Source organism: Musa acuminata, chromosome BXJ3-5, assembly GCF_036884655.1.
Source record: "Musa acuminata AAA Group cultivar baxijiao chromosome BXJ3-5, Cavendish_Baxijiao_AAA, whole genome shotgun sequence".
NCBI classification, from domain to species: Eukaryota; Viridiplantae; Streptophyta; class Magnoliopsida; order Zingiberales; family Musaceae; genus Musa; species Musa acuminata.
The window spans coordinates 4807516-4819819 of NC_088353.1; the positions used below are offsets into that span (position 1 = coordinate 4807516).

Genomic DNA, 12304 nt, shown 5'->3' on the forward strand with positions numbered 1-12304 from the left:
GGTGCAACTCATCTAAAGCACCATTTCAGCTGAAGGATTTTATTTCATTTACCTATTTAATCATAATCATAGACAATAGATATTATATATATATTAATTAGAAGTATTTAGTATATATATATTTATTTATTGTTAAGTACAATATTTGCGTAGGGAGATACATAAGCTTCTTGAAGGGGCAGATTTGTATAAGAACCCTGAAAGGACTCCCCGTGGCTCTGTACCTATATTTCCTTGGTAACCGGCTCCTTCCTCTCCGAGCACCGGCCCCCGGAACTGCCATTCTCACTGTCAGGTATGCGTCTCTCTTCCCTCCCCTCCCTTCCCTGCGCCAGCGGCCGCTTCGATCGCTGCCCTCTCCCTCCCTCCCTTCTCCAGTCGACGGTTCGCATCCCTCCTCGGTGAAGAAACCAAAGCTTCCGCCACCTCCCTGCTCTCTCTCCCTCCGGACCTCCCTCCTCGGTGAAGAAACCAAAGCTGCCGCCACCTCCCTGCTCTCTCTCCCTTTGGTTCTCCCATCTGCTACTCCTTCCCCTCCCTCTCCGGTCTGATCTCTCTGCGTCTGTTCTATTTCCATGTTCTGACATTGGACATGCCACGCTAGATCTGTGATGGAGGCAGTGAAGTCACCGGGCGCTCGCCTAGGCGAAACCCGAGCACGTGGTAAGTTGTCCGGCGCTTTTAATTGGGCGGAGCCCAGGCGCACGCAAACCTAATCGACGAACTATGCGGCGGCGTTTTCCTCTCGTCGGCGAACGGCGACGGCATCTTCCTCCGGGGAGAGGCTTTCGTACGAGTGCTATCTCCGGCGGACTCTTTCTCGGTTTCTCTCTCTTCTTCCTCCTCCTTTGTCGTCGCCCTCTCCCTCCTCCTCCTCCGCCGCCGCAGCCTCCGACAGCACTCGTCTCCCTCTCCTCCTCCTCTGCAGCCCCCGACAGCATCCCTCTTCCTCCTCCTCGGCAGTCGCTTCCTCCGCTACATCCCCCAACTGCAACCCTCTCCCTCCTCCTACTCCACTGCAGCCACCTTACCCCACAGCATTACTCCGACAGCATTCTCTGTTTTCTTATTTGTATTCATGATGATACACATTGTTATCATGACGTTTGTTTTCATTAATCATGGATCTGATGCTCTTCTCCCATCTGAGTTACGTAGTGTAGGGTTGTGCTTTTCTTGATGTTGATCATGTTTCTTTCAGTTTTGAGGTATGTCTTCCTGATGCTCACTTTAGCTTCTATTTATTCTGTTTACAGCTATGGTAATGAGATAACAATGACGAGAAGAAAATGTACGCTCTGGTGGCCGGAACAATTTTTGTCTTGCACATCCAGTTCCAACCTGTTTCTCTTTGGCTGGTTCATGGATTCTGTAAATTCCCTTGACATTGTTGTAGCAGCTGCAATTCCTTCACTGAATCTCTCGGTCCATCTTCTTCAGACTAATCTTGAGGTAGAAATGCTGGAACTGATTCTCTTAGCTTTGTCATTTATGCATCTTTAATGTTTGAGCACATTTACATCACACGGTGATATAAAGCAAGGTTTGTGATTTCGAATCGTACTGCTCGTGAACCGATGCGTAGCAGGCAGTCCATTCGTCCGATACGGGATTGTTTCGGGTGGTAACGATTGAAATTTTGACTGTTACCGCTTGCCACCGGGCGGTATTAGCTTGGCTGCGGCCTAGCTGAGGGAGAAGCATCAAAGAAGGAAGAAGAAGGGGAGGGCGTTCAAAGAAGAGTGAGAAGAAGAGGGAGAATCGGGAGAACCTTGGCACGAACTTGTTTCCACGCCCTTTCTCGATCTCAATCCGGCACCGCCCTCCCTTGACGATCCTGATCTAGGAGGTAACGGCAAGGAGAGTCATAAAGAGGTGGATTTGGAGTGCGGTGATTAGGGGAGGCAACGGTTAGAGTAGCGAAAGAGGCGGTCTCCTTCATTGCCTCGTCTGCGACTCTGCGGCCTTCTTCTTTGCCGAAGGTTGGAGACATCTACGACCTTCAACGTCTTCGTGGTCTTCTTTACCGAATGGCGCAAACGAGGCGACGAGGAGGAGGCGACATCGTCGAAGCTACGTATGCCTTTTTTTAAAATATTTTTTATATTGGTTATATATATATATATATATATATATATAGGCATATCGCTTTGTACGTCGTATCGTACCGTACCGAGCAAAGCTCGATACACTGGTACAGTATGATATTTCAATCATTGATATAAAGTTTATAAAGGGTGAACCTTGATGCTGTAGTGAGGTTGCTCATTTACAATTAGGGTGACTAAAATTTGAGTCATGGTATACATCTCCTTTATGACAAGTTCCCTTGTGCATACTGGGCTCTCTTTTTTGTTGTAGAGTTTTGCTCTGTTGTATAAGTAACTTGTCTGTTATATTTCGTAAGAAATCTGAGCATGTCGAGGAATTCATCCATAAATTGCAACTGAAGACAAGAATTCAGCAGATTGTACAATTGAGGACACATATTTGCTTATTTTGTCACAAATTACTCACTTATGTTGAACTATGGAATACAGGATGCAATGAATGTGCTGAAACTATAATAGTTTTTGAATGCCACTAAATGGTGAGTGGCTATTCAAATCGGTATTCCCAATTTTTTATAGGAAAGGTGATTTGTCATTGCAAGCTTGTGAAGTTCTTAAGCAAGTTGATGCCCTTTTCTTATTTTTATTTTCTGTTCTTTCTTCAGACCCTCAGGAAGTAAGCTCACATCAGATGGGTTTTTTTTGTTGGGTAATTTAGAGGCCCTCATTGCTTCTCTGAGCCCTTAATTAGCTATTGAATATGTTGTACTTCTACTTCAGAATACGCTTTATAGCAGTGTTTGCCAAACTGGGTATCGAACTTGACTCAGAGATTTGTTAGGCTGTTATATATCGATTTGTACTGGTGTATTGACACATGGTACATTGGTAAGTACCAATGTTTCGGGAGAAGAGGAAGGGATGGTGGAGAAAGGAGGAAGAAAGGTGGATAAAGAGGAAGTGAAGAAGGAAGAGGAAGAAGGAAGGAGGAAGAGGAAGAGAAGAGGCTTACCTGAGGTCGCGGTTAGCGGAGGTCGCCAGTAGCCGCCTGCATGAGAAGCATCAATCGCAGCATCAGAGGTGATGCTCGCAAGCTTTGCAGAGGCGAAGGTGGAGACGACACTCACGAGCCTTGTAGAGGTGGTGCTTGCATGAGAAGTGGGAATTAGAATTTCCCAATTCCCTTTTATACAGTGGACCAGACTGGGGTGGGTCCGTGTATTGGTACGTGCGACCCGTTACATACTGGTCTCGACGAAATGACGATCACTGCTTTATAGTGTTGTGGAAGTATTATTAGGTCAAAGTGCCCTTGAAAGATTGCTTGACTTGTATATAACTTCTTTGTACAAGTTGCTCTCTTTCCATTTGCTGGTCTCTAAATTATAATTTATAGCAGTAATTGATACTTCAGTGCTATATTCCATTGAAAGAAGGTTTAGAGGTGTATTAAATTAAAGAAGTATCTGCTTTGACGAGATGTTTGAACTAAGAGTTATCTGGTCTCTGCATGGTTGAATCTAGCATTTAATTAAACAGTCCACATCTATATTCAGTCCAAAATTCATATATGTATTAGACTAAATAAACATTTCTCTTAGTTGCATATGGTTTATGGGGTTATGGTTTATTGGATGTACTTGATCAGTATCACTTTGTTCTATAAATACACTAGAACTTTGTGAGCTGCTTTAGATGGCTGGCCTAGAAGTTTATCTTAAATTTCTTTACCTTTGGATGAACTTGAGAAGTATGGTTTTGTTCTATAAATGCACTGGAATTCTGTGAGCTGCATTAGATGGCTTGAGATTTTATCTTTAAGTTCTTTAGCTTTGGTTAGAAGATGTTGCATGTCTGGTTGTGATCCTGGGATGTCTTAGAAAAAGTTATGTTTGTTTTTGACAAAGATGATGACCATCAAACTTATTTTTCAGCATCATCTGTGTAATTATTCCTACCATACCATCCTGCTTCTCTGGTCACTTCCCCATTTCACTTGTTAATGGCTCACTGTTTTATCATATTTTTGAAGCATATCTATTACTTGAACATAGTTGTTTTTTGAGCGAGACAATCATCTACTTTTATATGCCTAGTCTATATTTTTAGGTATGTTTTCTCTTTCTGAAAAATGTTTATAAGATATCCTTTCATGGGAACTTTGACAGCTCTGTTATTTGCCGTTGCAATGACTGACCTTGTAGAAAAATCTGGTAAGTAGGTTTGGATAGTTCATGCTAAGCATCTTTATTCTTAATTGTTTATAGAGTTGCTTGCATTGGATTTGATGACCATCAGTTTTGAGCAGCAGAATTTGCATCAAATCATAGAAATTCTTGGATCTTTTGGAATAACATTGCCTGTTTGATTCTGAGTATTGATACAAATCATTATTTAAACTAATGTAAATCTTTATAAGCAATTGCCTGGTGGTTTACCCAATCCTGTTTATGACTGCATGACCTACATAGTATGAAAGTGTCTTTTATTATCTTTATTGTCAATACATCTATATGCATTGCCTTTTCTTGGCCAGAAGATTATGCTAGTCATGTTAGAGCTATTGTTAGAATCAACTTTATAACTAATTGCCTTATTAAGGTTCATTCTTTGGTTAAGTGGATTGATGATTGAATCTTCCTAAAAATCACTCGCCAATTCTGATTATTTTTTATCGATTTAGGAAATCCTTAGATCTGTGAATGGGAACATGCCAGTGGGATTTCGGGAGTCCTCAACATTTTCAATGCTTGGATACTACACTGCAGATTACCCTGATATAAAACTGAAACCAGTGGGAAATCAAAATGATGAAAATCCATCAAAGACAAAAGACCATCTACATTGTCTTGGAGTCAAAGATTCACCTGTAAAAGCAAATATCTGTGATATTGTCAAGAAACAGTGCAATCAGGAATCCGATCTAGAAGCGACATCCAGTGATATCTACAAAAGATGGAACTGTGGATGCAAGGAGCTTGTAGAACCTCACAGGCAATCTTTGATGAGTTGTGATTATTGGATCCTACTTTTCTGTAAACCTCGAAGAATCCTGTATAAGAACAAACAGATCCCATGTTTGCATCATATACATCACAATGGCGATGTTCTGTCTCCTGTTGATGTCCACGTATGTAAGTCAGGATAACTAACATCGTCATTCTTGTTTCTGATTAATTTGTCATCAGTTATCTGTGAAGTTTTTTCCTTTTTTCATTTGTTTCAGATAATCATCTATGAACCCCCAACCTATGGTGTAAGTCATTTATCTTTGAGCTATTGGCGTTCTCCTGAGTGTGTTGGTTTGCCGTTAAAGAAGCCTAACTGGGTAAATGAACTTCACAAGAAACCCCTACTCCTTGATTTGGTATGACCATGAGCATTTCTATTCTACATTACCAAATTTCTTCTTATTTTATAATTTTTTCCTATCAAGTGTATCTTTCTGCATCATTAAAATATCAATTACAGAACAGAGTTCTGATGGCACTCAATTGTGCAAATGCTGCTAAAATATTGCTGGAGCAAAGGAAGGGCATTTCTGGCCCTATAAGCCACTTCTTTATGTCAATGTAAGATTCTTTTTGACATTTTGTCTCAAAAAGAATTCCTTGGCATTTTTTTTCTCTAAAACTAAAACCCACTCTTTCTTTCTTCTGATGCATTCTCAGACTGCTTAGATTGGCATCCATTGTATGGCATATGGTGGCAGCACTTGTGGCTTCAATCTCTACTGTTGTATACATCTTCCTTCAATTATTCAACAAGCTCTTGAGTTTCAGACCTAGAACATTATCGTTTGTATTACCAAAGATGTTCAAGCATACATGGGAGAATGTGCACATCCGCAGTTGTCAGTTTCTGTATTGGCCAATTTTTCTCCAAGATACTGGTGTCAGGTAAACAAAAATGATAGAAGTAAACTTTTCTCTTATCTCTGGATCCTGGAGTTCTTCTTATGTTATAGTGTTTACTTTATCTGTAGTTCCAAACCAAACGTTGAGTATGCTCACAAAGCTGCATTAAGGAAGCACTTCATGTGGTCTAATGTTTTGATGGATGTTCTCTTTGGAACTGTTCTTGGGGTTCTGTTGTTGACTAATGTTGAAGCTATTTGTACATGGGTTTTGGTAACTGTTGGTCTATTAACAAATGATCTGTTACGTTCGGGTTGTGTGTGGTTGATGGGTGTTCCAGCAGGTTTTAAGCTGAATAATGAGTTAGCAGAGCTTGTTGGCATGATTTCACTCAATGCAATTCAAATTTTCTCTACCCTTTGGTTCTTTCTGGGTGCTTTTCTCCGGTTGTACATTCAGGTGCTTGCAGTATTGGGGATTGTATTTGGCTCAACGGTACCAGTAGCTTTGTGCATTGACATGCTTAAACTTGTGACGTTGCATGTCTATGCTCTGCATTACTTAATATCATTTCTCTATTCACAACAGATCCAGGCTTTGGCTTCTTTGTGGCGCCTATTCCGGTAAGATCTCTATTGTGATTTAATGCAGTTGATTGGTTGTGGGAAATACTTCACATTATATGAGTTGATTATTTCACTTTCTTAAGTAAACTTGTACAGTCAATAATCATAGCTGTCCACCATGAATAGGTTGAATTATTAGAGTTCTCCATATGTGTCTGAAAATGGTTCTGTTCACTTGTAGTTCTTATAGTAAACTCCAGTTACCAAAGCTGCTACTGTCATTGTTGGTAAACTGTTTAAAAAGCATTTATCAATGAGCCATGTCAATTGGGAAACATAATCTTAGATTTAGAATTGTTTTTTAACCATAATCTAGATGGTTGGATGCTCTAATTATTGCTATAATGTTAAGTTGAATTGTGAAGGTGGGATCGTTTTAAACCATTGAACTCACCATGGTGATGTACAATGAAATGAGAAAAAGAAAATGATGTGTGTAACCCTTCAAATGATTCTATGCCTGCAAAACTGAGGAACTTTCATAATTTTCTTTCACTTATCAGTTGTCAACCATCTGACGATCATCAACCAACCAAATGACCTTTTAGCTTGACACTTTTCTTCCCATTTTTCACTTCTCCTCTTGTAGTTCTGTTCTCTCTCTTCTACCTACCCCATCCTTTGCCCCTCTCTTCTTATTTTCTTCTCTTTCTTTACCATTTGGCACAAGACCAATCTGAGCTTGTGTAATTGAGTTAAAGATCAACAGACAGACTGAGGTTAGGAGCGGCCATTGATAGAAAATGATGACCTTGGAGCTGGATAGGATGGAGGATGTTTGAAACTCATGATATCCACTATTACCTCCATGATCCAAGTGTTGTTTCCACAACTCCCTAGTCTTTATGATAAAAAGGTTGCAACCTTAGCATGACAGCAAAGCCCACCTTTCAAAGGAGCAAATGGCTGTTAAGAGTCTAGTTCTGCAAACATATACTCATTTTATAGGTCTAATTTTCTAAAAGGAACCATTTTTTCTGGTTCTTGCATCAATAGTCATGCTGGATGGAAAAACTAGTCATTTCTGATAATCTGAACATGTACTAAATTGGAGGTGTAACCTCCACAGAGCTGAACAACACCCTTTTGGTTGCAACTCTCACCATTATACAAATACTCTAGCACATGTTCATTAATACCTGTTCATTGCTGTGTTCACTTTTGTGGAACCTAAAAGTATTGTTTGGTTCCCAAGTTGTCATGGTGGAAGGATTTGTTGGTCAAATATGTTCCTTGTTGATTCTGAACTTTCTTCTTGATCAGCTTGAGGCTTTTTAGGATTTTTTTAATGAAATGCTGCATCTGGATTATGAATTTCTATTTCCTATAATTACATGGATATTCCAAGTAGTGCATATGCTACCAAGAGTTGACACATGGCTTAATCACAAAACTCACAGCATGTTAAGACCTTAGTCCATGTAGGGTGTGTTCTTAACCCATCTGGATGAGCATAAAATGAGATTGACTTTGTTTTAAGAGCACTAGGATAGTGCATTCCTTGTTGATGCAATAAAATTCTCTGAATCTGCTAACTAGTTGTGTATCAAGATGAGTAGGTTAGGAGATTGATTCTGCAAGAAGCTTTTATGTCACTGAAAGATCCTTTGCATATTTTGTCTTGCTACTATCTTTCTTGAACCTATATTGCCCTTCTCTCTCGGAGTTTATTTTTCTATCATGTCAATTCTTTAACTGCATTCATGGACATGCATAAAGGTCAGTGCCTGCTAAGTTTATAATGTTCCTATTTTGTAATGAATCCTTCTGATATGCCAAACTTTGTACAAAGATGCATGCATAGATCCACACGGTAGATGAATACATGAATGCATTTTAGCTTTCCATTAGATTCTGCTGATCCTTTTATTTCATTTTCTTTTGTTTTCAATGAATTGACCATGTTGCTTAAATAATGGCAGTGGACGAAAGCGAAATCCGCTTAGGCAGCGGTTGGATAGTTATGACTATACGGTTGAGCAGCATGTTGTTGGTTCGCTTCTGTTTACACCACTCTTGCTGCTGATTCCAACTACTTCCGTATTCTACATTTTCTTCACCAGTCTGATTACTGCCATTCTTTCCCTGTGCATCACATTTGAGATCATTATTTCACTGGTTCACGCTACTCCTTATGCCGAGATATTACTATGGATCATAAGTAGGAGGAGGTTTCCTTCTGGAATATGGTTCAGAATCAAATATGCTAATTATGAAATGTCGGTTGAAGCTTGTTCACCTACTTACCTTGATATAAGGAACAAGGATTTCTTTGTTGGAGGATCAGAATCTTTGGTTTCAGTTCTCTGCAGTAACTATGCTACAATAGGTAAAACAACTACAATTTTTTTCACGTTTGTCCTTATTATCTTGAAAATTGCAACTGTATTTATCTGTCTGTAGTTTGTTGCAGGACACTGACCAGTAACTATGAGTTTGTCTTTTTGGATCAACTTTGTGTCTAGCATACATATATAATATAACTTATTAACTGCATAAAAGGACTTTTGTGCATACAAGTAACTTATATTTAATTATCACTAAATTCATCATAGGGCCGTGTCATTCTTGTATATGTCAAATGTTCAGTTTTTTTTGCTTTGTTAAATTATTTGCCTTGTTTTCCTCATAACTAAGATTTCCATACCAGTAGTATATGAAATAGTGTTAATAACATTCTAAGGCGTTTAGCATTAAACTAAAGATTTTGGTTTGACTGTATCCCTTGAAAGAAGTTGTCCTTGAAAAATGAACAAGAGCAAGATAATCCACATAAGGTGGAAATTTCTGGCTAAATGCCTAATTCTAGTGATGGCTGGTCAACAGATCATGCGAACTAAACTGTATTGATCTAGCTGGGGCCAACCTAGAATACCGGTGGAAGTGTTAACTATGCAGCAATGACCTTTTGGAACCATCAATATGCTAAGTGAGGGGGAATATTCTGATTCAAGCTTGATTGTTCATATTTTCATTCCATTGAGCAAATAATGACATACTTCTTCTGCTGATGCTGAACAAAAATGGGATATAGATTCTTGACATTCATCAGAAAATTGATGCCAGCTCTGCTTCTTAGCTTAACACTCTAGAGAAAGTATTTGTGGAAAGAAAGAGTTTGGTCTAAAGCACATAAAAGGGAGCTTCTTGCTATTGTTTAGTCTTTACTGTTTTGTTTTTTGTGTGTAAAACTTGAGAGTATAGCTCTTTTATTTCTTTTTAAAATTAAACACTAGTACTAATTTTGAATACAATTAATTGCAGGCCAAGTTATTAGACCTTATTATTTTGATATATTTTCCGAGGTTTCTCCATCATTTTGCACATCACTGGCACGTGGAATGCTGAGCGGTCAAAGGTGATATGGATAACATTCATTAACTCATCTGCTACTTCCCCTCCTTGTTCTGGGTTGAGAGCTTGAGTATTCCTGCAGGTTTCCATCTACTTTGGGAACTCGTATGCCTTCCACAATGCCATGGATGCAAATTACTTGGAGAGAGTATTGGAAGCTATCCTATACTGCAGTGCTTTCGAGCAGATTGTAATGTTGGAAGCCCATGGTAGTCAGCTACTTCTACCAGCATTTCAACTCCACGGATCGACCTTTCTAACATTTTTTATAGTAATTATCACATGCCGCTGCCAACAAGGTTTCATTTGAAACTATGGATAGGACTTGGGAACAGCCCCAGATTTTGTAGTTTGATGAAGACATCGGGTTTTATTAGATCTTATTTGATGGAACCAAATGCAGATGATGAATTTTGTGTTCCAAGATGACTTTTTTGCTTTTTTATTGCTTATGTTGCATGTTGCTGAACGTTCATTTCTGGATCTTCTGTAAGCTAAGATTGGTGCTAATTGGATGCATTAAAAGTTCATCTTTTGTCAACTATGTGGGATATTTGTTTCCGTAAGAACTTTGATACGGCGGTGAAACACTACGTGATGTGAAGGAATATTGCATCGGACACTGAACTTTGATTTCTTCTTTTCTTTTGGATCTTTAGTCTTAAGTTGATTAAACTTGTTTTAGTAGTACAATTGACGGGGATGAGATGGAAATTCAAATTAGATTGTGGTTTTTTTGTGTAAGGATCATAGGTTAAATCGTTTATAATGGCAGATCAAGACCTAATATTATATGTATAATATTGTGATATTACAAATACAATATCTACATTATTCAATCTTATTAAGAATCAGATCAGATGAAGTCACTATAGGGGATGTCAGAATGCACACGATTCGTATCCTGTTGAGATATTTTAGGTTGTGACATGTGTTCCAATCTAAGTAAGTATTTTTTTAAGTCATATTAGATATAATATGCATCCACTTTGATCGATAAGAAAAATTCAATAGTTAACAGGTTGGATAGTAACACTTTGTTGATTTTTATCTCAATCCGACGATAGGTGTCTACCTTTCTTTCGAGTATTGAAGAATCCAAAAGGTTTCCAATGGATCGAGGAGTGCGAGGAGACATTTGAAAAGTTAAGGACCACCTCACTCAATTATCGCAGCTCACTTTCTCTACCTCGACAAAACTCCAAGCCTCTATCTTGCTACCACTAGCCTAGTTGTCAACTCGATGTTAGTACAACACAATATAAGAGTTCGAAAACTTAGATACTATATCAATCACATTTTGAGCAGACTCGAAGAACGATATCTCCCCTATCGAGAGGTTCACATTTGCACTAGTCTTGGTAGTAACGATTCTTCATCCCTATTTTTAAGCATATGATGTACAAGTGATCATTGACCAACTACTCAGATAAGTTCTCTCTCAGTTCGATGTCTTGGGTCAACTGTTGTTGAGATGGTCATAAAGCTAAGTGAGTTTAACATCCGATATATTCTAATGACTACTATAAAAGCTCAAGCATCGAGAGACTTTATCTTATAACAAACTCCTTCGCCCGAGGTTGATAAGCATAAACCCCCTACATGGACACTATTTGTGGATTGTTTCACTCATCTCGGATGGAAGTAGTGTAAGACTCGTCTTGAAAGACCCGAACAGACAAGTGTACAAGCAAGCTTTCCGATTCAAGTTTAAAATCTACAATACTGAAGCTAAGTATGAGATACTTCTTAGGGCTTTGGCTCGCTTGAGAGCTTCAAGTACAAGACATGATGATATTTAATGACTCATAGCTAGTTGTTGAATACCATGTTAAAGGAAATTATGAGACCCAAGATGCAACCATGGTAAAGTACATTATTGAGGCACATAAATTGACCCATAGTTTCTCGTGACTTCACATGTTATAGGATCCCCATGAAGAGAACGCACAGGTCAATGTGCTTGCCAGATTAGCATTAGCTTGGGTCTCAAAGGATGACTAACTTATCATGGACTTAGTTAGAATTGCTTTGTTATAAGACATCCTTACGTTATCCATCCGCAAAGGGTCAGCTCAATTACAACCTCGCTTAAGTCCCCAATGACTTGTCATGGACTTAGTTGGAACAAGTCCTTATGTCTCATGAAAAGAGTAATTTTATAAACAATTCAGCAAACACTCGTGTGTAAGAGAAAAAAAAGAAAATAAGAATTTTAAAAGACAAACGAATAATTGCAAGCCCACAAATAACTACTCATCGGGTATCGGGCGTATTAGCAAGTTCCCATAGGCTTAATGTATGAACTTGTAAATCCAATCAATATCCAATACTACCCTAAATCCTCATTCAGCCTGTGCCACCCGAGGGATTCTAGGATGCTGAAATAGTTGATATTTTTCTCTACACCACAGCT

General features: G+C 38.9%; 1 protein-coding gene across 1 annotated transcript; it reads left to right on the top strand.

Annotated features, from left to right (window-relative positions):
• The first annotated feature begins 159 nt into the window (after positions 1-159).
• On the top strand, positions 160-10429 carry LOC103984474 (N-acetylglucosaminyl-phosphatidylinositol biosynthetic protein gpi1). The gene is made up of 10 exons (XM_009401973.3): positions 160-295; positions 1257-1452; positions 4735-5181; positions 5278-5418; positions 5523-5623; positions 5723-5950; positions 6037-6531; positions 8457-8863; positions 9799-9892; positions 9971-10429. The coding sequence occupies exons 2-10, from the start codon at positions 1276-1278 to the stop codon at positions 10080-10082; spliced, it is 2202 nt and encodes a 733-aa protein (XP_009400248.2). The 5' UTR covers positions 160-295; positions 1257-1275; the 3' UTR covers positions 10083-10429.
• The last annotated feature ends 1875 nt before the right edge of the window (positions 10430-12304 follow it).